Genomic DNA, 27,175 nt, shown 5'->3' with positions numbered 1-27,175 from the left:
TAAATACAAAATTAATTAAAAAAAGGGGGTGAGATGTAAAACAATATCAGAAAGACAATCATAACCTTGGACAAAATGCCGCTTAATAAGATAACGTACACAGGTAAATAAAAATAATTTTGTTGTAAGGTATACATGGAGTACGTAAATATTTTTAAAAAAATGAATAATTTTGTTGTTCATAGTACGAGAACAGAATGTTCACATTTAACATATTTGCATTATGGTCGAAAGTTCTAGTATTTTTTATGTACATAATGCAATGTAAACATGATCATGTATATAAGAATTCATCTAAACGAAAATTTAATTTTATTATATACCTGATATTTTTTTAATCGGACGAGTAATCATTTCCTTTGATCATTTTGTTTTTGTTTTTATTTTGGAGGTGACATATATATTCAATCTTCATGCCTAATATATAATGTACTGTGTTACAACTCTAGATTCTGCTGACGAGGAAAGGTAACACTAGGCCATCGAAAGCTGAATTTTTAGTTCGGTCTAGGTGGCCCCGTGGTATAGAGCGCTGGACACAGTGCAGGCGGTGTTGGTCACGATATCCAAATAGAGTGAGTTCCAATCCCGGCGAGGGAAGAACATAATTTTGCTTCCGCAAATTCACAGATTTATTATAACATTGCTGTGCTGGTATTTAGATCTCGAGTAATTATGTATTTATGATGATTATGGTGTTGATGATTATATAATGTTTATTGTGAAATTTTGGTTCCGATATATTAAATACATTTTGGATTTCAAATTGTTGTTAAAATCTATAGCCAAGGGAAATCACTAAACAATAGTTCCTAAATTGATAAAATACAATAGATAGATACAGAAATAGGTCTAGGTTGGATGAACCTTGGCCGAGAATGGTTTAGACTAGGTCGAGTATGGTTCAGACTAGCTCGAGCATGTTGAGTATGGTTCAGACTAGCTCGAGCATGTTGAGTATGGTTCAGACTACAGTTGAGTAATATCAAGTAAATTTCAGACCAATTCAGACTGGTTGAGTAAAATCAGTACAGTCGAGTACAGATATAGGCCACTTCAGACTTTTATTGGTTTGTAGTGATTAATAAAAAAAACAACATTGATATTTACCTGGTGTGTAATACTCTGGAGATACACAAATTTCAATAAATGCATCATTCAGGCCATCCCAGAGACAATGATACGATCTAGGATCATTGGGACACTTCTGTGTGGCGTATGACGTGTTCATCGCAGGCGGAGGACAGTTACAGCTAACACAGTGAACCACAGTCTGTCGAAATAAAATACAGTATTTGTGAATCGCAAACCGTTGTTTAAGGTGTCAGACCACCAATTCTCCCACTCCAATTTAGAACATAAAACGTAAAAGTAACCTTTCCTGACAAAACAAAATGATTTTGGTATCATTGTTTACTTAAACTAACCAACACATTTGCAGAAATGAAACTTTCGTGATGAGAAATATCTTTAGACCATTTTGAGCCATGACTTTGCATTAAAAATTGAGAATAAATGCGCTCAATAGTAATACTTATTTTAGATTTCCTGAAAAACAAGAGTTACTTTTAGTGGTTACCATAGTTCACGTCCGAACGGTGTTGTTTCATTACAAGACTCTAAACATTGGTTGAAAATTGGCATGTAGAAAGGTGATACATGTACAATTCAGGATATACCTGGTTTCTATGCAGTTAAACTTAAGATAAATATTTAGAAAGCTGTGAAAATAGAAAAAGAAATTGTTGAATAGATAGGGATTTTGAATTGGTGGTTTGACACAATATTAACAGGTGAAATGAAGAATGAAGTAAAAAAAGTTAGCTACTTTTACGCTATGCAATATCTCAAAATCTGAAAATAATGAATTGGACAAAACTGCTGAATTAGGCAAAACACCATTTACATGTTTATTATGTTGCTATGCAATTAGTCACTGTGACAAGTTTAAGACGGCATGTGCATTTAAACAAGTAAGTTGGGAAACTTATTCTATTGGTCAAGGTTTAGATATATGCAACTTAATTTCAAATGGCAATTAAGAATAAAAGATCATCATTAAATATATCATGCAAAAGCTTAAGTCCATTATCTAAGTTTGATTTCATATAAAATTTGTTATAGCTGATAGTCTAATTGTTATTGTAAAAGATTTTAAAACAAAATTTATTATTAGATTTTAAGTCATTTGGTGTATCTAATTGATGATAGATATACAAATGTAGCCTCAAAATAAAACAGAAGAAATGCCAAAATAAACAAATTTACAAAACACAACATATCAACAATAAAAAATAAGAACTTTGCAGGAGTAAACAATTTTGTTTTACATTTCACACAGTTTTAAAAGTTTATAAAAACCGATGACCGAATTTTGTTATCATTCTAGTCACTGTTTGGAATTGTGTTAGTTCTTTATTGTTTTCAGGGCAAATTGTTTACTGTTTTGATATTGCAGAAATGCTACCCAATATCTTAAAATAAAACTTGCATTACATACATGTACTATTATCTGGGACATAACATAAATTATTTACTATTCCCTGCTATATTTACGTAAAGGATTGTTTCATCTAAGTGATAATCAATACACATATGTATAGTCAGTCTTAATGAGTACAACATTGATAACACAATTATCTGTATGTCACATATTGTAATATAAAATAATGTCTTGTATTTTCAAATTCCCTCCATTTTTAAATCCTGAGTCAACATATTGACTCGTGCATTCCAATGCCCTGTGGGCTGTACATGGGTAAAGTAAGAGTTAAAGACTTTATTTGTTGGAAAAGCTGTATACACGTGTACAGATCATCAACATACTGGTAAAATCAGAAAAAAAGACTGTCTCACCAGAAGAATGACTTTCCACTTCATCGAATGCGTATTCATATGTTTCTGAAAAGGAATAGTAAAGGTATACTAAACTAACAATTCGGAGGACAATTCGTATACTTATTTCCTTACAATAACATCTGCATAAAAATTGGTGTAAGAGTATACCAAGTTGAAATTCTACAGTATTAGAAGACAATATATATTTTTTTAAATCTTTTTAGTAAGATACTTTTTTATGTTTTATCTTGTGATCATGATTTCTGATTGGTTTTTGCGTTGTGTTGTTTTATTTTTAATGTACATGTATCAGTGGTTAATGCATAAGAAGACATCAAGCATTTTAAAAAGACTTAACGTGATAATGCTTAAAGGATTTACTTCACTGGAAGTTGCCTTTACCTGACCAAACTTCAAAACCTAATGTACATGTGCCTAAATCTCAAAATGCAGGTACATTAAGGTAATGAATAACTTAACCCTAGCAGTTGGACGCGAAGCAACCAATCAAGCATTAAATCAGAAACTCTTTAAATCGCCATTTATAGTAAATAGCTATAGGATAAAGAACGATTTTCGTGCTTTATTTTGTTTGCTTGTATCAATTACTTATTGATATTAATATGAATAAAGAGGAAACTTACAGTGTACATCAATGTATGTGTGTCATACACTCCGGCATATGATTGTCACCTAACTATGTCACAGGAGGATAACAATTTTTTTAAAGAAACGAGTTTTTAACCAATCCAAATATCTAAATACATCCCCAAGATATAATTTTATCTTTCTTGTAACAGTATTTGTATCCGTATCTCTTTCTTGTAACAGTATTTGTATCAGGTGAATCATAATTAGCTATATAGATATCTTTATCTGTTCTTTATTGATAAATACATTATATATATATTTCAACTTCCTACGTATTGGAGATGATAAAGTTTATCAATCAATATGAATATCATTTTATTTTAGAAATAAGAACATAATATTTGGTATCTTGTGGAGAGTTGTCTCATTGGCAATCATACCACATCTTCTTCTATTTCTATATGTTGGCAAATAAGTATTTTGTTGATACACAAATGGTTCACTAATTCACTCTTTCATGTAAATATGCAATTAACATCATGATGTCATTTCAGATGGTGTTTCGGTTTAGGTAAAAATATGATCAACAAGACTATGTCATCAAAGAAGAGATTTAAGTCATGAATTATATTAAGTCCACAAAATTGGAGAGTATCCATTGTTGAAGATGCATATAGACCTAGGTGAGCGACACAGGCTCTTAAGGGCCTCTACTGCAATATGATGTTTTGTTGGTTTTTTGTCAACCTTCAGTGACTTGTGACATCAGTTTTTTTAGTCCTACTTAACCTTTCGTTATCCGATGGAGAAAGTCAGTCTCAGATTTATCACATAATAAGACGTCTATAAAAGAAAAAATAATTAGTTGTATCAGCAAGGTATCGCATCTACATGCTAACTAACAAGAAAGGTATGATCACTCGACTAAGGAAAACTTTATTTTTATAGCCTAGTTATCCGAGTGGTCTAGGCGGTTGGACTAGGTGCAGTCGGAATTGCCAGGATGTCACAGATGCATGGGTTCAAATGCCATTAAGGAAAGAACAAACATTTGCGAAGGCAAATTTGCAGATCAAACATTGTTGGGCTACATTTCAACCGACTTATAAGTATGTCGTGGAGTCAACCATGTATAACTATTGTATATCCGATCGAGAGTCAGTCGTAGAGTTGTAACATATTTAGACGTATATACATGTACCGTCCATTACAACTGACGAAAATAACTGATCTGCAAGATTTTCAAACCATACCACCCTACATCTTGTGCTGTATTATAAACCTTAGTAAAGCTGAGGAGGAAAGTCATCACTCGACTAACTTAATCTATATTTATTTTATAGCCTAGTTGGCTGAGTGGCCTAAGTGGTTGGACACAGTGCAGGCGGAGTTGGCAGGATGTAAAAGATGCATGGGTTCAAATCCCGTTGAGGGAAAAACACAATTAGGCTATCGTAAATTTGAAGATCTGACATTATTGGGTTAAATTTGAGACAAAATATATATGTAATTTGTACTATTAGCCCTGTTTAACCCTTCGTTATCCGATGGAGAAAAGCAGTCATAGAGTTGTCACATATTTAGACGTATATAATAGAAACAATTTGGTGTGACTGTATGGTGAGTAAATATATTTATCATCCTTAACGACTAACAAAATCAGCTGATTTGTAAGGTATTCCATCTACATGCCACCAAACATATTGTACTGTGTTATAAACCTAGGTAAAGCTGACGAGGAAAGGCATCACTCGACTAACAAAAGCTATCTTTTTATAGCCAAGTTGGCCCGGTGGTTTAGGTGGTTGGACACATGGCAGTCGGAGTTGTTATGATGTCCCAGACGCATGTGTTCAAAAGAACTAAACTGACAAATTGTAAAGCTAAATTTGACACAATATATACATTGGCACCAAATGAAATCTAATTGCGCAGTGTTATACATGTACATCTGGGTTGTATATTAAACTACACCGTCTCTGTTAATTCCTTTTTATATGTTTTTATATATAAATTATAAATTACAAGTTATAAATGTTGAAATGTTTGCATTATAAACCTTTAAAAACAATAGAAATCACACTGTCAGTCGATCTGTCTATTAATCTTGTTAAAACAACCCCTTTAAAGAAAAACTTCTCATATATTTTAATATTAACAGATCTAGTGTTCAATATTTTCAACGGGAGATATTTGGACTTATTTTTTTAATATAGAAAATATTACAAATTAACGATTAAATTAGCATTATGTTCTAGTACAATGAATTTTGAACAGGTAGTGGACTTTTTTGTTTTGTTTTTTGCCATGCAATATTCCCAGAATGCTTGTTTATTAAAACAGCTTCAATTAATATGTTTTATAGATAAAATACTCCTTTAAAAACTACACAAGTTGACGACCGGACTTCGGATTTCCTCCGTTTTTTTAAAGCTGTTTACTAAGTTACTTTTAATTTCATTTTCATAAAAAGACAAATGTTGAATAGCTCATAAACTCATAGAAATTTTAATTTGAATATTTTTATTAGTTTAGGTTTAACATTTCTTTGTTACATACAAAACAAAATTTAATTTGACATGCTGTAGTCCACATGCAAAAATAATGAGTGGGTTTGAACCACCACTTTGAAGAATCAAACTTTAATCTTCTCACGCGTTAGCCAATAGTTTTCGTTAACCTCAACGAATCTGCAATATCGTCTTGCTAGCTGAATTGAACATGCATCCATTGATTGATGGAAACCAGTGTTGTATATTTTATTTATTTAAATAGTTATCTGGATCATTCCAAATAAAAGTACAACATTCACCAATAATTAATGTAATGTATGTTGCCCATTTAGGTTCATTATGGGAACGATCATTTAACTTCAAAAGGGAGGGGTATGGTTTTTTCCTATAAAAAATATTCTGATCCCCAATTTGATGAAAAAAATATTGTGTTTTGTTGCTCCCTTATACCTTTTAGGTTAATATGGTCGTGTCTACATCACAAAGTTTACATAAGAGTACAGACAAGCCTATGTAACTAAAAAAATTTTAAGGCATGGCTGTACCCAGATATATAAAAGTTATATACATTTTATGTGTCAGAAATTCAAAATTAAAACTTACTTAAAACTTGGATTTTGCACTTTTCTCCAGTCTATAGTAGAAATTAAATAAACATGACAAACGTATCAATCGAAATCAACGAATTAAACATCGTATAAATTATACACTTCATGATCTCCTATCTATATTTAAAAACAATATTAGGCATCAATTATTATGAATATTCGCATATAATTACAGCTTTTTGCCACCATAGGCTGTTCCCGCTTATCGATAAACCTGAAGATCATAAACGGCACTTTCTGAAAATTATGTTTATTAACAGAGGCATTGATTTTATCAACTTATCTAATATATCAAATGACTCTACCTTTCAAACTTTATACCTTCCTATTTTGATAACACAGAACCACCTATTATTTCGTACACATATAAAAAACCCACCAGAAGTTTAATTTTTTATTATACGTCAGTAACATCAGACGTCAATGTAGAAAATAATACTCCTCTATCTCGAAACTGTGAATCGTCGAATTTTAAATAAGATCCCTATGACCATGTTGTTACGGGGGACCTCAATATCGTTCAAGACAGAGAGGTTAAAAACTTTTTGAAAAAGGACCAAATATCGTCCTCCATCTAAAATAGATTGGAAACAGTGTCGTCAGATCACAAAAGACGCTCTATTATCGTATTGTAAAAATTGGTGTTATCGGGAAAAATCTGATAAAAAATTCTCTTGATTCTTATTCAAATAAATGTATGAATGTTGTGGATATTCGAATATCACATTTTGAAAATAATTCATAAATAAATAAAAGAAAACATAATACGCCTATTTCTAGAATAAGAATTAAACTTCAAGAACTTTCAAAGCAGTTTGTGTTTGTACCGGCTGACAAAGCAGCCAACAATGTGGTGGGGGTATGCCGTAAATACTACACGGACGTTCTTAAGAATGAAATTTTAATTTCATCTACATTCAAGTCCGTGTGCTCCACAGAGAGTCATATAGTAAACAAACATATCATAACCATATCACTGCTTAAGGCCTCTTCTGAACATTTGAATGTCCTTACTATGTATTGGTTACCTAAACTAAGCAAAAAAACTTTAAATAACGATTCATCTCGGTGTCTAGTAAGTGTTCTACAACTAGTCTTTCAGTGCTTTTAACTAGTCCTTTAACTACTATCAAAGAACTTATCATTAACTTTTGTAATAAAATAAATGAAAATAGTGGAATCAACTATTTTTGGAGTGTAAAAAATTCTTTTGATCTTTTAGATAAATTACGTGCTTTTGATGGTCCTTTTAATTCTGTTGACAGTTTTGACATTTCAACTCTTTACACTATACTTCCACACAATCTTATCAAACAAAAGTTTTCCTATCTAATTAAATGATCGTTTGGTAAATCTGAATCTGAATATTTGCTGCAACTCATTTAAAGTCTTCTTCTCTAATGAGAAAGGTAAATAGGCTAGATATACTTACTTGAGGTGTGATGAAATGATTAAAGCTGTTAATTTTCTCCTTGATTATAATTATGAACGTTTCGGCAAAAGAGTTTTTCGACAGGCTGTAGGTATTCCTGTGGGCACTAATTGCTCCCCTTTAATAGCAGACTTGTTCTTGTATTGTTATGAATCACAGTTTATGACCAAACTCAGTAAAGACCCGTCTAAATTGCATTTAATTGATAAATTCAACAACACTTACCGTTATCTTGATGATATTTTTTCATTAAATAATCAAGAATTTTCTAAATATACTGCCGAAATTTACCCAAACGAACTTACTTTAAATAAATCATATATAAACTGTAATAACTGTCCTTTCCTATATTTAGATATTTCAGTTTTACACGGGAAACTCTACCCTAAAATTTACGACAAAAGGGACGACTTTTCGTTCCCTATTGTTAATTTTCCGCTATTGGATGGTGATGTTCCTTTGGCACCATCTTACGTTGTTGGTATATCACAAATTGTTCGCTATGCCCGTATTTGTTGTGACGTTTTGGATTTAAATGAACGTTATCTATGTATTACTGGTAAATTATTAAGTATTGGATTTCGTTATCACAAATTACTTTAAAACTTTACTAAATTCTTCTATAGATATAAAGATTATTTTTGAATCTTGGCTGTACCTGTAGAAAACTTATTTCAAAATTATTTTATATAGCACATTTTCATTTTTACGGAGATGTTGTTTACCGTGCCCGGTCCTGGTACACTTACCGATTCTTCAAATAAACTTATTCTAAAAGGTTATTAATTGAACACTGTAATTATATCTTTGAATATTGTTTTATTGGTATTTATATTGATTTTGTTATCAGTAAATTAAAAGCAACCTAAATATTTTTGTTATATACATATGCATATTCATGGCTCTACAATCTGTCGATAATTGTATCTTGGCATTGCACAAGGTCGTGTTTTTCTCTGACTGTTTACTAAATCAATTGGATGTTGGATGTGTACTGATTAATGATTTAGTCTTAGATGCATGATTTTTTTTCATTACGTCTTCATCATATGAAAATCAAGCACAATCCCTCCCGTTAGGGGTTTAGTATCACACCATTTAAAAATATATGAGAAGAACATAACCCGTATCATGACAACAACTGGTTTTAGAAGAAATGTGTTTATTTATGCAATGACCCTATGAGTGAATCAATATTAATTCCAAAATATGCCATCTTTAATGATCTGACAACAGTGTCGTAACTATATCCCTTCTGAATAAGTCTGTTTAAAGGTTTGGTAAGTTTTTGAGGTGAATTCCGACATACCAACACTCCAAAAGTAATTAATTCCACTATTTTCAAAGGCTTTATTTGAACAATTTATTATCAGGTTTTTGATTGTACCAAATGTACTAGAAAATAGAATAGACAGTTTAATATTGGAACAATGGCTTGAAGTAAGTAATAAATCTATATTTGTAAGGTGTTTTGTGCAACTTCGGAGGCCAGTACATAATTTGAACTTTTATTGTATTTGGTTCTGTTTGTAAATAGATAGTTAAAAGTTTATGTTTGTTACAGATGTCATTTAACGAAAATGGAGTCAATTGGAATGTTGGTGAATTCGTAATTTTCTTTTGCAGAACCTCAATGTAAAATTTATTATCAGCCGGGACAAAATACAAATTCCTCGGCGAGTTCTTTTACCCTATGTTTGAAACGAGAAATAGGGCTATTATGGTTATTGTTAGGAATATAATGGTCTTAAATATGCTTAATACGAATACGAGGAAGAAAGAAGGAATTTAAAATACACGGAAATAATCTCACAATGAACAAGGATGGTCATAAATATCGAGATTACATTATATTGAAAATTGAATACATAAAAGACATAAAATGACGGTGGTAATTCCCCCGTGGTCTATAATATTTTCACAAGACTATTATTTCATGTGTGTACATATATGTTGTTTACAGTAGATCTATATTAACTTGGATAATAAACTTTTAAGTTTGTTCAACCTCTTAACTGAACACTTCAGCAAAAGATTTAAACATGAAAAATTTAAATATAGATTTTATTAACTTATGTATTTTCCCAATAAACAATCCAATGTACTCGCATTTCTTGCCAAATTATATAATAAATGTACTTGTAACACCATTTTCCATTTTCTCCGTCTCTGGACTTTGAGATTGAATTTTTTTCGGCGGAACTTTCAGACCCAATTTTGCCATGAAATATTCATTGACCGCTTGAAATTTTTGCATAGATACAAATTCTTACCTTTTCCGTGCTTGATGATGCAAAATATTTCCAGAAATATATAAGAGTAATGATGAAATAAGTTACGATTCCATTTGAGGTTTGCAATGATCTACTTTGATTTCAAGGTAGTTTTACTTAATTTCCCCAAGATTCTTCACTTCCGGAGAATATATAAAATATCAAACTCGGACATATTTGAACGTTCCGGATATATTCTGGTCCATCAAATTTTATGATATCATACAGAAATAGCTGATATTATACCATCTACATACCACAATACATTATGTAATGTGTTACAACCTTAAATAAAACTGACGATGAAAGACATTACTCGACTAATAAGAATTAAATTATAATACAAGAATAGCCTAGGGCGCTGGGCAGAATTCCGTCGGTATTGCCGCGATATCACAGAAGTATGGGTTTAAATCCGGCTGAAGGCAGAACAATATCCGCTACTGCAAATTTACAGATCTAACACGGTTTTGCGAAGTATGTAATAAATAATACTTTAGTGTCAAATAAAACATTTAGTTGCTTGTGACAAAGAATAAAAACACAATATACCAATTTGACAAAGAAATAATATTTCAATTGGTTATAAATAAACACATGAACAATTATGAGAGTTCTGTCCTAACTTCTAACGGCTGATTTCAAAAAGAAGCCAGTAACTTTTATATATCCTATAGAAGAAAGGTTAAGCATCTCTTAAATTTTTTGTTCTTTAGGGAGAGACATAAAACTATCAAAAAGTTTACACCAAAAAAAGAAAGAAAATTATACAATTCCTGTTTTTTTATGAGGTGGATATGCGGTTTTATTGATTTAAATTAATTTTTAAAAAGGCGATATTCAATAAAGCAATCATTTTATAAGTGAGTCAAACACATATTTACCGAAAGAAAAGACATTTATTGTTTTATTCCATATCTAGAAATATTAAATTCACTTAATGACAACTAAATACCAAAACTACTTTTTATATTTTAATGTATTAAGGAGGAACTATACGGTAATAGCAAACTAGCATATCTAGATTACATAATTATATAATTAGCGCGATGAATATCACTTTTTATCAGTTGAATATGCTGTTTTATTCAAACTCCAAATATTATGGAAAATCCTACACAAAAGAAAACAATATAAAAAAATGTGTAATATTTATCTTGGAGTCATCAACAATTAATAAACAATTAAATACGCCATTGTTTGTTCCGAGTCGACAAAATATTTAAATATTACATTCCATTACAGCGACGAATCCAGGATTTTCGAAAGGGAAAGGAATATATACTGCCGAGTGTATCGAGTTGTAAAAAAAATGGACGATTTTATGTTAAAAAATGATATATTTTCCAATCAAGGTGGAGGAGAATGTCTCTGCGCGCTCATAATGCAATACTCTTTAAGAATTGGTCAGTTAAAAACATGAATTCGTTAGCATTGGAAAAACAACATAATTCCAGTGATTAGAAAGGAGAAACTTTACTGTTTTGCCTGTTTGGAACTTAACATAATTTAGAATCTGGTTGTTTAAATCTGATGACTAATGTAATAACATTCAATGTTTATAATATACGAGACAAGACTTGTAATAACCACATGTCAGACTTTTTTTTATCTGGAGTTACTTCAGTAAAATTATTTCAGAAAAATTAAACAGTTTTTTTTGGATAAAACTGTACATAGTGATAAAATAGACAAGACACATATAAAATGTTGACTAGTACGTACCTGTTTAAAAACGACAACTACCTGTATGAAGATATTTTTAATAACATCATTGATGTTATATAATTATTCATTATCGATTTTATTTGAACAGTTTACCCTTCATATATTTATCTATTGTCATAAAAAATCATTATATCAAATAAAATTATTAGATTTGGCTAACTAAGTCCTTATACTTGAATAAAATAACATTCATTTTTAGTGGAAAATTGTTTTAACGTTAATTAAGCTCTAATTAAAAATCGTTTGCTAGCCACTCTTTGTGAATAATGTAAGATAATTCTGCTTTATTTTCCCAACATTTTATCATTATTTGGAGAAAATATAATTTGGTTTTCATTTATAGTCTTTTTCAAAAAAATTAAAATGTGCTATATAGGTTCAAATCATAATTTCTCAATAAAGCATTAGACATAAGTTTGAAGTTTCTGAAGTGGCGGTTACGGTGTTATGGTTTTGTGTTTATGCGTATGTGTATCTTGTGTGTGTTTGTGTAAGGGGGTGTTTTACTTCATACATGTATTTGTTTTTAGGGAATCAAGTAATACAGATAAATTAAGACAATATGTCTGCTTCATTTGAATTCTGACATAATTATATACACCATATTACATCAATAAATGCTTATACAATTGGCAGGATCAATGCTGTTGGAGGTTATATGATGCGGACAACAACTTAAAACAGTGTATTTGTTGTTCCCGGCCGATAAAGCTGCTAATAATATTATTATTGTTTGACGTAAATTTTATATTGAGGTTCTGAAAAAAGAAATCACCAATTCACCAACATTCCAACTGACCCCATTTTCAGAAAACGACATCTGTAACAAACATAAACTTTTAGCTACCGCTTTACAAGCAGAACCAAATATAATGAAAGTCCCAACTATGTATTGGCTTCCGAAGCTACACAAAACACCTTACAAATATAGATTCATTTCGTCTTCAAACCATTGTTCCACTACTAAATTGTCTATTCTTCTTACCAGTACACTTGGTACAATAAAAAACCTGATAATAAATTGTTCAAATAAGGCCTTCGAAAATAGTGGAATTAATTACTTTTGGAGTGTCCAGAACTCGTTTGACGTACTTGATAAATTGCATGCATATATTGGTGATTTTGAATCTGTTTAAAGTTTTGATTTTTCTACCCTATATACCACATTGCCTCACATTCTCATTAAGAAAAAATTCACACACCTAATTAAATGGGCATTTAAAAAGTCCGAATGTGAATTTATATGTTCAAACTCTTTTAGGTCATTTTTTAGTAGCAATAAACAAAAAAACTATGTCAATTGGACATGCTTTGATACCAAATATGCCCTTGAATTTTTACTAGATAACATTTTTGTTCGCTTTGGAGATTCCGCATATCGTCAGGTTATCGGAATTCCAATGGGGACTAACTGTGCACCACTTATTGCGGACCTTTTTTTGTATTGCTATGAGTTACAATTTATGACAAAAATCAGCAAAGACCCATCGAAACAACATCTGATACACAAATTTAATAATACTTTTAGATATTTGGATGATATTTTGGCTCTCAATAATGACGACTTCAGTATGTATACTAAAGAAATTTATCCTGTTGAACTTACTTTAAATAAAGCTAATACTAACAATGACCACTGCCCTTTCCTCGATCTTGATATCTATATCATTAACGGAAAGCTTAATACTAAAATATATGATAAAAGAGATGATTTTTCATTTCCTATCGTTAATTATCCATTTTTAGATGGTGACGTTCCCTTGTCACCATCTTACGGTGTTTATATATCTCAACTTGTACGATTCGCTCGTGTATGTAACAATGTTTTAGATTTTAACGAGAGAAATTTATGTATTACTGAAAAATTATTACACCAGGGTTTTCGATATCACAAACTAGTCAAAACATTTACTAAATTTTATCATCGGTATAAAGACATCATTCGTAAATATAGCTCAACATGCAGACTTCTTATACGTTCAGGTATTTCACATCCAATTTTTTATGGAAATATTCTTTATAAAGCACAAAAATGTCAGTATTCACCTCTGAAGCTAACAAAACCTTTAAATAGACTTATTAAGAAGGGATATAGTTACGATACTGTTGTCAGGTCATTAAAGATTGCATATTTTGGCGTTAATATTGATTCACTTATAGGGTCTTTGCATCGGCACTAAACACATTTATTAAAAAACCAGTTGTTGGCATGACACGGGTTATGTTCTTCTCATATATGTTATGATGGTATGATACTAAACCCCTAACGGGAAGGATTGTGCCTGATATTCATATGATGAAGACATAATCTTTCAATCAGTTTAATTGAAGTCTGGAGCTGGCATGTCAGTTAACTGCTAGTAGTCTGTTGTTATTTATGTATTATTGTCATTTTGTTTATTTTCTTTGGTTACATCTTCTGACATCAGACTCGGACTTCTCTTGAACTGAATTTTAATGTGCGTATTGTTATGCGTTTACTTTTCTACATTGGCTAGAGGTATAGGGGGAGGGTTGAGATCTCATAAATATGTTTAACCCCGCCGCATTTTTGCGCCTGTCCCAAGTCAGGAGCCTCCAGCCTTTGTCAGTCTTGTATTATTTTTAATTTTAGTTTCTTGTGTACAATTTGGAGTTTAGTATGGCGTTCATTATCACTGAACTAGTATATATATTTGTTTAGGGGCCAGCTGAAGGACGCCTCCGGGTGCGGGAATTTCTCGCTGCATTGAAGACCTGTTGGTGACCTTCTGCTGTTGTCTGTTCTATGGTCGGGTTGTTGTCTCTTTGACACATTCCCCATTTCCATTCTCAATTTTATTCTTGACAGCAGAATGAAACATGTGTTATTCACCTGAATATTTTACCTCAACTAAAAGTAGACAGATTACTTTTTATAAAATGTATTACCATAATACGGCTTCGATAGTAACCAATTCCAGGATTAGTTTGAGGCTGATGCACTATCTATACTCTCACTCAAACTAAGTAATTTCATGATGAGATGTTTTTAACGACCTTGTTTACCCATGAGGGTCTTTCCCGGTTGGTGTTAAATTAAGTAACTTATTGCGTAACTAAATACTATTTATAAAATTATGAAAGGTTCTATATATTGGTATATAATAATTTCAAACGTTTCAAAACAAATAGAGGAAGTTAATTATAGATATACATAAATGTCTTTAATAAACCAATGATAAATACTAAAATCTATTAAATTTATAAATTTTGTAATGATTTAAAATTAAATTAAATAACTATACGTAAAGATGAAATTATGAACCTGTACAAAAAAACGCATTGATTCGATAGACTTTTTGGAATTGAAACATAGTTCAAAGGGATGTCACTCTTGTATACAAATGACACATCAAACGAATTAATTAACACAACATTCGTGCTCCAGCTTCAATGAAGATTCTTAATTATCAATATAACCAACAGTTGTAAATGTATAGGATAGTGACAGCTAATGACTGCTAACCCACAGTAAAGTATATGTGTTTGAAATTTTGTTAAACCGGAAAACGAACTTCTTGACTTTCATTGCTCATGATTAACGTGTTTACACTTTAATATAATATGGTTATTAAAAACTATATGCCTCTAACAGTGTAAAACACAATACAGATCGTTTACTTGCATCAACTTACCCAAATAAAGATTAAATTAAAGCCTGAACATTTTGACATTGTTTATTTTTTTCATCCGTGTCGGTTTTTTAATAATTATCACAACTTCCTGTTAAGATTTGGTAGCAACACACAGTTAGGGGTGTAGTTTCGCATTATGGCCATGGTGGATTTTTCAAATATGAAAGTTATTGTGCAATAAAATTCATTTTTAGACAGCTGATGACTAATTTAGCATTCAAAGTGGGCTTATTAGAACTTCAAGATTATTTTGTACATGTTTTATGGGCTATTTTCTGTTTGACTGTCCGTATTTTCATAGCAAGACCGGCCATAGGTCCAGAAATTATTGTAATGTTTACAAACACTTTTTTTTCACACGACATTTTTGACGCAATTTTACAAAAAAAAGTGAGACGAAAGACATAAGGGTGAAGGTTTGGTACCATTAAAACGCTTAAACCCGCTGCAATTGTTTGCACCTGTCCTATGTCAGGAATCTGATGTTCTGTAGTTGTCGTTTGTTGATGTGGTTCATAAGTGTTTCTCGTTTCTCGTTTTTTATATAGATTAGACCGTTGGTTTTCCCGTTTGAATGGTTTTACACTAGTAATTTTTGGGGCCCTTTATAGCTTGCTGTTCGGTGTGAACCAAGGCTCCGTGTTGAAGGCCGTACTTTGACCTATAATGGTTTACTTTTATAAATTTTGACTTGGATGGAGAGTTGTCTTATTGGCACTCATACCACATCTTCTTATATCTATATATGATTTTTATTTGATATCTTTACCCCCCTTTTTGCAATATTTTATAGCAATTAAATGCAGATTGTTGCCAAGGATACACCAAAAAGAAATTTTATTTAACTATTTTAACTACTGGACATCAAATCTTTGGAAGATACTGATTGCATACATATGCACATATATAACACAAACAGTAGGTTAATTTGCGAGAAAGCAAGGAAAAGGGGACGGTAAAATTTATTAGACTTACTTGACTTAATCCACTTCGTCCCATGGGGGACATAGAGCGACCACAGTAAATTTATTAGGGTAAATTTTTTTTTTTTTCCTAACTGTATATTGCTACCTTATGGCATACTTGGAAAGCGCATAAAAGCATAAATTAAGACTATTCATACTACAAGTCGATAACAATTCCTGAGGAAATAAAGTGTTTTAGAATGATAATACTTGTCAATTTTATTGTTTATTTTCCTTAGCAACCAAAAATAATCACAGTTTTTGACCAAACTTAGTAAAGACCCGTCTAAATTGCATTTAATTGATAAATTCAACAACACTTACCGTTATCTTGATGATATTTTTTCGTTAAATAATCAAGAATTTTCCAAATATACTGCTGAAATTTACCCAAAGGAACATACTTTAAATAAATCAAATGTAAACGCTAATAACTGTCCTTTCCTAGATTTAGATATTTCAGTTTAACACGGAAAGCTCACACTAAAATTTACGACAAAAGGGACGATTTTTCGTTCCCTATTGTTAATTTTCTGTTTTTGGATGGTGATGTTCCTTTGGCACCATCTTACGGTGTTTATATTTCACAACTCGTTCGCTATGCCCGTGTCTGTTGTGACGTTTTAGATTTTAACGAACGTAATCTTTGTATTACTGGTAAATTATTAATTCAGGGATTTCGTTACCACAAATTACTTAAAACTATTACTAAATTCTTCCAAAGATATAAAGATTTGGTTTTGAAGTTCGGTTGTACCTGTAGAAAACTTATTTCAAACGGGATAGCACATCCTCATTTTTACGGAAATGTTGTTTACCGTGCCTTGAAATTTAGAAACGATCCTTGTAAACTTATCGATCCTTTAAATCAACTTATTCTAAAAGGTTACCAATTCAACACTGTCATTAGATCTTTGAATATTGCTTTTCTTGGTATTAATATTGATTTTGTTATCAGTAAATTAAAAGCAAACTTAATTTTATTGTTATATACATATGCACTTTCATGGATCTACAATCTGTCGACTCCTGTATCTTGGCATTGCACAAGGTCGTGTTTTTCTCTGATTGTTTATGACGTCTTGACACTAAATCCATTGGATGTTGGATGTGTATTGATTAATAATTTAGTCTTAGATGCATGATTTTTTGTATTAGTTGTTATTGGCTTTGAACTAGATGTCAGTAACTGCGAGTACTCTCAGATCTGTACTTAGTGTATTTTTGTTGTTGGTCTGTACAAGTACCCGGTCACGTCCACGTGTTATTGTTATATGTATTTCTATTTGTATCCATCTGATGAGTTGAGCCTTTTTCAACTGATTTTTATAGTTCGTTCTTATGTTGTACTGTTACACCACTGTCCCAGGTTAGGGGGAGGGTTGGGATCCTGCTAACATATTTAACCCCGCCACATTCTGTATGTATGTGCCTGTCCATAGTCAGGAGCCTGTAATTCAGTGGTTGTCGTTTGTTGCTGTGTTACATATTTGTTTTTCGTTCATTTTTTTGTACATTAATTAGACCGTTAGTTTTCTCAATTGAATTGTTTTACATTTGTGATTTCGGGGCCTTTTAAAGCTGACTATGCGGTATGGGCTTTGCTCATTGTTGAAAGCCGGACGGTGACCTATAGCTGTTAATTTCTGTGGCATGTGGCATGTGGTCTCTTGTGGAGAATTGTCTCTTTGGCGATCATACCACATGTTTTTTTTTATATTTAAACTTAAAGCTTATATTTGGCTTAACCCTTGCTACAAAAGGATTGCGCTGTATGTATACGTAATAGCCAAAGTATTGAACTCTTTGTATTTGTTTTATGCGAATATATCAAATTATTATTTTTAGCAAGGTAACGAGTTACATTTTGGCTAAAATTAAATGTATAGTTGTTTTTACTGTTAGATATTGATTCCCTATTAGCAAGTTTCATAATCAAGGCTTTAGTATGCAATACATATAAAAATTAACATTTTGTGCTCTAAATTGGTTAATTTTGTACAATCTTCAGAGATCTTATTATGATTTGCAACATTTAAAAATTAGTACAAGAGGTAAAGATTTAAAAATTTAATCAAAAATTTGGGCAGAAATGAGAGTTTACATTTTGACTTAGCACTTTCCTTTAAATCATTAAATCATAAATACCCATATCCCGATTTCGTCAGGTAAAAACGCTATTTGATGTATAATATACATGTACTCAGTCTATTGATGAACGTGCGAATCGAGTTTCTTATGTAGACTAACGATATTTTTTTTTTGTAAATGAGATGCACTGTCGGTCAATCGCCGACAAGTTTCGTGTCATTGACCCAGCTCATAAAAACGACTGAACTAAAATGTTTGAAGGGATGGTTTTAACTTCACCACTTGGAACTCTTTGTTTGATAGCTTCCTTGAGAGTAGCAAGCCTTTATCAAGGAAATCATCCTAGGAAACGCAAGCCCTGAAATCTCGTATCAGCTGCTAGATAAAGGCAACAGTAGTATACCGCTGTTCAAAAGTCATACATCGATTGAGAGAATACAAATCCAGGTTACAAATTAAAACCGAGGGAAACACATCAACTATAAGAGGAAAACAAAGGAACAACAGGAACACTGAAGTACAACAAAAACAAACACCAACATACATACATAGAAACGAACTATTTGATAACAACTGCCATATTCTTGGCTTGGTACAGGACATTTTAAGAAAAAATTGTGGGTTAAACCTAGTTTTATGGCTAGCCAACCTCCCGCTTAGAACGTTGCTACATAGAAATGGAAAAGTTACAATTGGGGAGCTGAAATCATCCATTTTTATCTTAAATAGCTGTCCTCAAACGACCCGCATGGTCAATTTCTAGATGTAAGTCAAGATATGAGGCAGACTTTATTATTTCCGTTGTATTTTTTGTTTCAAGTTCAATGGGATAGATGCGTTCAACATAGCCGTAAACATTAACAAAGCCAACATTAATTCCAATAAAACCAATATTCATAGATCTAATAATAGTGTTGAATTGGTAACCTTTTAGAATAAGTTTATTTAAAGGATCGATATTAAGTTAACCCAAATCGTATCTCAATTTCCAGGCTCTGTAAACAAAATCTCAGTAAAAGTTCAGATGTGCTATCCCATTTGAAATAAGTTTTCTATAGGTACAATCAAACTTCAAATCCGAATCTTTATATCTATGGAAGAATTTAGCAAAGGTTTTAGGTTGCAATTCTGTAAATATAGACAATGCAATTTCCCATAGGAACTCCCTTTGCGGCTAAAACTGTGACACTTTTACTATGAAGTTTCGTGAAAAATAATATCCTAGAACGGAAAGTTTAAATGCACTACTATTTTGTTCAAAGGTCAAAATATAGGGCTGTGCGGCATATTTTCAACATTTATATGCCCTGAACTTCTAAGAGTTTAAACTTATACTAAAATTCTATACAACCATTACCTCCATTTTTGGACCTCCTAAGAATTAAAATTTAGGCGCTACCATGTTTTTCTATACTGGTTACATTCCCAAGTGATGTCTCTATGAGATGAAACACAGAGATCATAAATGGGAACCAGTACATTAACAAATTAACATATCTATGAATATTATATATCTCCCCAAAAGAGGCGTGGTTTGAGAAACAGCTGTATTTACAAAGTGCAACCTATAAGTAATTTGCAGTAACGAAATCCCTGACTTAATAATTTACCAGTAATACATAGATTACGTTCATTGAAACAAAACGTCATAAGAAGCAAGGTCATAGCGAACGAGATGTGATATATAAACATCGTAAGATTGTGTGAAAGGAACATCACCGTCCAAAAAAATAGGATAATCAATGGGGAACGAAAAATCGTCCCTTTTGTCGAACATTTTAGTGTAGGGTTTCCCGTGTAAAACTGAAAAATCATCTTAATCTAGGAAAGGACAGTAATTACCGTTTTTATTTGATTTCTTTAAAGTTAGTTCCTTTGGGTAAATGTTCGCAGTATGTTTGAAAAATTTTGATTATGTAACGAAAAAATATTTGTCAAGATAACGGTAAGTGTTTTTGAACTTATCAATTAAATCCAATTTAGACGGGTCATTACTGAGTTTGGAAGAACTCTGCTATTAAGGGGTGCGATTGGTGCCCATAGCATTACCTACAACAACCTGTCGATAAACTTTATTAAACGTACATAAATATTATCAAGGAGAAAATTAACACCTTCAATCATCTCATCACACCTCCAGTAAGTATATCCTATTTACCTTTCTCATTAGAGCAGAAGGCTGTAAATGAGTTGCAGCAAATATAATTGCATTCCGATTTACCAAACGATCATTTAATTAAACAGGAAAACTTTTTTTGATACGATTTACGGAAGTGTAGAATAAATAGTTGAAAAGTCAAAGCTATCAACAGAATCAAAAGGACCATCAAAAGCAATTTATCTAAAACATCCAAAAGAATTTTTTACACTCCAAAAATAGTTAATTCCACTTATTTCATATATTTTATTACAAAAATTAATGCGAAATTCTTTGAAAGTAGTTAAAGAACTAGTTAAAAGCACTGAAAGATAAGTTGTAGAACACTTACTAGACGCCGAGATGAAACGTTATTTAAAGTTTTTTTTTGTTTAGTTTAGGTAACCAATACCTAGAAGGAACCGTCAAATGTTCAGAAATGGCCTTTAGCTGAGATGTGGTTTACTATATGATTCACTGTGGACCGCACGGACTTGATTGTAGAAAAATTTAAAATTTCATTCTTAAGAACGTCTGTGTAGTATTTACGGCATACCACCACCACATTGTTGACTGCTTCGTAGGCCGGTGCAAACACAAATCGCTTTGCCAGTACTTGAAGTTTATTCTTATTCTAGAAATATGCGTATTATGTACTCTGATATTTATTTCAATATTATTTTCAATATGTGATAATCGAATATCGACAATAGTCATACATTTTTCATCAGATTTTTCATGTTTACAACAATTTTTACAATACGATGAAAGAGCGTCTAGTGTGACCAGACGACACTGTTTCTTATCTATTTTCGATGGAGGACGAAAAAGTTTTTAACCATTCAGTCAGGAACGATATTGAGGTCCCCCGTTATAACATGGCCATAGGGATCATATCTAAAATTCGACGATTCACAGTCTCAAATTAGAGGAGTATTATTTCTACACTGACGTCTGTTGTTACTGACGTCTAAGGAAAAATTAAACTTCTGCTGGGTCTTTTGCATGTATACGAAATAATAGGTGGTTCTTTGTTATCAAAATTTAAGCGGGAAATATGTTTTCAATCAAGAAATCAAGCATCTTGAAAATGTGAGTTTCAGAGAATGTTTTGTTTTTATCAGAGTGATTTTTTACAAAGTGCGATGTATTCCTCCCTAAGAGACAAATTTCGTATAAATTTCCACGATTAACTGGCATTGTTTTCATATAAGATTTATAAAAAATATGGACATATGGTATGATTGCTAAAGAGACAACTGTCCACCAGAGTTCAAATGAAGTGGATGTGAGCAATTATTGGCAAACGTATGGCCGTTCTTAATTCTATTTTTGTTTCTACTTTGATGACGGTTAAGAATATTTCCCCCAGCATATTCTTCTTGAAACAATTATGGTTACTTCATTAGGTAAATAAAAAGTAACTTTATTTTACAGAAGTTTAATTATAAATATTAATTTTTCTATCCGAATATTTCTTGGACATAGAATTTAAAAGCTGCTTAAATGGACTGCGCTCTTTTTTTTTTTATTTCGCTAAAATGGCTAAGTTTTAAAATCATAAAAACACCTATTCATCTATTAACTGACAGTCACTTTTTTCGTTTAAAATCTTATCTCCAATGAGAACACAGCTTGTGTTTCACAAAACTTCACACATGCATCTCATATCAATTAACTAGATGTATTCCGAAAAGACTGGGGTTCACGCAACAATTTGTCAAAGTGGCTTGGTACTTAAAAGGCTTCATGGTGCCAAAAATATATCCTTTCAAATTGAGAATGGAAATGGGGAATGTGTCAAAGAGACAATAACCTGACAAAAGAGCAGAAAACAGCCGAACGCCACCAATGGGTCTTCAACACAGCGAGAAAATCCAGCACCCGGAGGCGTGCTTCAGCTGGCCCCTAAACAAAAATGTGTACTAGGTCAGTGATAATGGACCTCATACTTAACTCCAAAACATATAAATGAACTAAAATTATAAAATCATACAAGACTAACAAAGGCCAGAGGCTCCTGACTTGGGACAGGCGCAAAAATGCGGCGGGGTTAAACATGTTTTGTGAGATCTCAACCCTCCCCCTATACCTCTAGCCAATGTAGAAAAACAAACACACAGCAATACGCACAGTAAAACTCAGTTTAAAAGAAGTCTGAGTCCTATGTCAGAATAGGTAACAAAAGAAACTAAGTAAAATGACAATGATACATACATTAACAAAGGACTACTAGCAGTTACTGACATGCCAGCTCCAGACCTCAATTAAACTGATTGAAAGATTATGTCTTCATCATATGAAAATCAAGCCCAATCCCTCCCGTTAGGGGTTTAGTATCATACCATCATAAAATATATGAGAAGAACATAACACGTATCATGCCAACAACTGGTTTTAGAATAAATGTGTTTATTTACGATGCAAAGACCCTATGAGTGAATCAATATTAAAACCAAAATATGACTCGGACTTCTCTTATACTGAGTTTTACTGTACGTACTGTTGTACGTTTGTTTTTTCTACATTGGCTAGAGGTAAAGGGGGAGGGTTGAGATCTCAAAAAACATGCTTAACCCCGCTGCATTTTTTCGCCTGTCCCAAGTCAGGAGCCCCTGGCCTTTGTTAGTCTTGTATCATTTTTAATTTTAGTTTCCTGTGTATAATTTGGAGTTTAGTATGACGTCCATTATCACTGAACTAGTATACATATTTGTTTAGGGGCCAGCTGAAGGACGCCTTCGGGTGCGGGAGTTTCTCGCTGCATTGAAGACCCATTGGTGGCCTTCGGCTGTTGTCTGCTCTATGGTCGGGTTGCTGTCTCTTTGACACATTCCCCATTTCCATTCTCAATTTTATCATCTTTAATGACCTGACAACAGTATCGTAACTATATCCCTTCTTAATAAGTCTGTTTAAAGGTTTTGTTAGCTTTTGAGGTGAATGCCGACATTTTTGTGCTTTGTAAAGAATATTACCATAAAAGATTGGATGTGAAATACCTGAACGTATAAAATGTCTGCATGTTGATTTATATTTACGAATGAAGTCCTTGTACCGATGATAAAATTTAGTAAATGTTTTGACTAGTTTGTGATATCGAAAACCCTGGTGTAATAATTTTTCAGTAATACATAGATTTCTTTCGTTAAAATCAAATACGTTGTTACATTCACGAGCGAATCGAACAAGTTGAGATATATGAACACAATAAAATGGATAATTGACAATAGGAAATGAAAAATCATCTCTTTTATCATAAATTTTGGTATCAAGCTTCCCGTTAAAGATGTAGATATCAAGATCCAGGAAAGGGCAGTGTTCATTGTTAGTATTAGCTTTATTTAAAGTCAGTTCAACAGGATAAATCTCTTTAGTGTACATACTGAAGTCGTCATTGTTTAGAGCCAATATATCATCAGAATATCTAAACGTGTTATTAATTTTTGTATCAGATGTTGTTTCGATGGGTTTTTGCTGATTTTAGTCATAAATTGTAACTCATAACAATACAGAAACAGGTCCGCAATAAGTGGTGCACAGTTAGTCCCCTTTGGAATTCCGATAACTTGACGATATACGGAATCTCCAAAGCGAACAGAAATGTTATCTAGTAAAATTTCAAGGGCAATTATAGTATCAAAGCAGGTCCAATTGACATAGTTCTTTTGCTTGTTGTTACTTAAAAATGATCCAAAATAGTTTGCATGATTAAGATTTGATTAATTTTCATTTATTAAGGCTTATGAACTATTTCCTAAACTGTAAGCCTAAAATTAATTATTAAATTTGTTACTTTCAGTCCTGATAGTTCTGTGACTTTTTGTCCTGTGAAGTTCTTTCCGCTTACCTAAACGTTACATGCCTGTAACATTGCAAACTATCTGGGTTATATGTTGTTCATTGTTGTTTTTCTTAAGTTTATTTTTGCAGGTCTAATTTCTCGAAGGAGTCGACTTTTTATTGATGAATGGTCTGTTCTTATCCTTTGTATGTTTTATATTTAAAATAGACGAATAATAGCACGGTGCTTACCGGGATTGATACGATTATTATGTTGAATAACACATAAAAAGAATATTACCATTTAATTCGAAATAAATATCAATAAAAAAATCCAAGGCTTATACGCTTCCGTAATTATTAGGTAGTATATTACAAGTGTGTCAAAAATACCAGCTGCACTAAGAGCGCGTGGCAATACTTCCTTATTGTGCATTTTGAAATTGGTGCAAAAATGAAAAGCGATATTTAGAAGGCATTTAATAAAGAGCAAATAAAATAAATCAATCGAAAAACATGCATGAAGATATCATAAGGCGTATAAGTATTGTGTCAATTATGATTGTTAAAAGTCCCATAACTTCGGAATGACAACCCAGAAAAATTTCAAATTCACCAATCCCATCAACATTGTAAGTTTGTAATAGATGTAATTTAATCCAAGCATGATATAGCTAGTGCATGAATTTCAAATATGCCTTTTATATAAATGACTGATAAAAACCCGCAACTCAGACATGTAGGATTTCTTTTATTGGACGATGTGTTCCAACAATTACTAGTATGTAAAGTTGTCAGCAAATCAATCCAAACAAACTCAAAATATGGTACATGTGAAAAATTTACTTAAATCTGACAATTCAAGTTCCAAAACTCTGGAATGGAAAAACAGACAAGAGGCTCTCAAGAGCCTGAATCGCTCACCTGTATTTCAGAGAAGATTTTTAAATGTTAGCAAACTTGATGAACAAATTGTGTAAAATTGTCTTTAAAGGGCAATAACTCCTTAAGGGGTCAATTGACAATTTTGGTCATATTAACTTTTTTGTAGATCTTACTTTGCTGAACATTATTGCTGCTTACAGTTTATATATATCTATAATAATATTGAAAATAATAACAAAAAACTGCAAAATTTTGTTAAAACTACAAATTCGGTGGCAGCAACCCAACAATGGGTTGTTTGATTCGTCTGATAATTTCAAAGCCGATAGATCTTGACCAATTAAACAATTTTACCCCATGTCACATTTGCTCTAAAAGATTTAGTTTTTGAGATATAAGCCAAACACTGCACTTGACCCTTATGTTCTATTTTTAGTCATGGCGGCCATGTTTGTCGATGGATACGAACTTCGGATACAATTTATAAACAAGATACCCTAAGGAACATTTAGTTAAAGTTTGAAGGTAATTGGCCCAGTAGTTTCAGAGGAGAAGATTTTTAAATGTTAGCAAACGATGAACAAATTGTTTAAAATTGCCTTTAAAGGGCAATAACTCCTTAAGGGGTCAATTGACAATTATGGTCATATTAAGTTTATTGTAGATCTTACTTTGCTGAACATTATTGCTGCTTACAGTTTATATATATCTATAATAATATTCAAAATAATAACAAAAAACTGCAAATTTTTTTTAAAACTACCAATTCGGTGGCAGCAACCCAACAATGGGTTGTTTGATTCATCTGAAAATTTCAGAGCTGACAGATCTTGACCAATTGACCAATTTTACCCCATGTCAGATTTGCTCTAAAAGCTTTAGTTTTTGAGATATAAGCCAAAAACTGCATTTGACCCCTATGTTCTATGTTTAGCCATGGCGGGCATGTTTGTCGATGGATCAAAAATTCGGATACAATTTATAAACTAGATACCCTAAGGAACATTTAGTTTAAGTTTGAAGGTATTTGGCCCAGTAGTTTCAGAGGAGAAGATTTTTGAAATAGTTTACGACGACAGACGACGACGACGACAGACGACGGACGACGACGGACGCCAAGTGATGGCATAAGCTCACATGAGGCCCTTCGGGCCCCGGTGAGCTAAAAATAAAAAAGAGCTTCCTTTTATCAATCACAACAATAATGTAAAATTTTGAGGAAATAAGACGGGCGTACTGGAGTGCGCAATATGTGTGAAATGACGTAATTCATCCAGTTAAAGTCCCGCAACTCTGTAACGGAAAAAACAGAAAATTAAAAAAATTAAAAGGGAACTTCCTTTTATCAATCCCAACCATAATAATATAACGTTAAGAGGAAATCAATCCAGGCATACTGCAGTTAAAAATTGCCTTAATTTAAACGGTTAAAGTCCCATAACTCTGGAACGAGGCAGCCAAAATTTCAAAATCGAAAGGGAACTTTCTTTTGTCTATCTCAATGTTGTGTTAAAATTACATGAGAATTGGTTAAAGCAAATTTAAGTTATCGTACGGACGGACGGACATGTGATATGATATACCACAATTCCTCCCGTCTTCGACAAACGTATAAAAACAAATAAGTGACAATATAATCCTCATTCTACGCTAGAATTAAATTAGGAAATAACGT

At 32.2% G+C, this 27,175-nt stretch overlaps 1 protein-coding gene across 3 annotated transcripts in view; it reads right to left on the bottom strand.

Annotated features, from left to right (window-relative positions):
- The window catches only part of LOC127704118 (uncharacterized), a 38,164-nt gene extending 22,434 nt beyond the window's left edge, over positions 1-15,730 (bottom strand). Inside the window, exons 1-3 of one of the 3 annotated variants that reach the window (XM_052208014.1) lie at positions 15,640-15,730; positions 2,857-2,901; positions 1,111-1,273 (exon numbers count right to left, since the gene is read on the bottom strand). In XM_052208014.1, the coding sequence (XP_052063974.1) occupies positions 1,111-1,273; positions 2,857-2,901; positions 15,640-15,678 (247 nt within the window). In that variant the 5' untranslated portion in view covers positions 15,679-15,730. Of the gene's footprint in view, positions 1-1,110; positions 1,274-2,856; positions 2,902-3,482; positions 3,582-10,255; positions 10,388-15,639 lie in introns of those variants that run through there. The other 2 variants (XM_052208016.1, XM_052208015.1) reach the window with 2 other exon arrangements.
- Between the last annotated feature and the right edge of the window lie 11,445 nt (positions 15,731-27,175).

Source organism: Mytilus californianus, unplaced genomic scaffold (genome assembly GCF_021869535.1).
Source record: "Mytilus californianus isolate M0D057914Y unplaced genomic scaffold, xbMytCali1.0.p SCAF_58, whole genome shotgun sequence".
Classification (NCBI taxonomy): domain Eukaryota; kingdom Metazoa; phylum Mollusca; class Bivalvia; order Mytilida; family Mytilidae; genus Mytilus; species Mytilus californianus.
The sequence above is the reverse complement of the archived record's forward strand: the minus strand, read 5'-3'. Positions and strand labels throughout refer to the sequence as shown.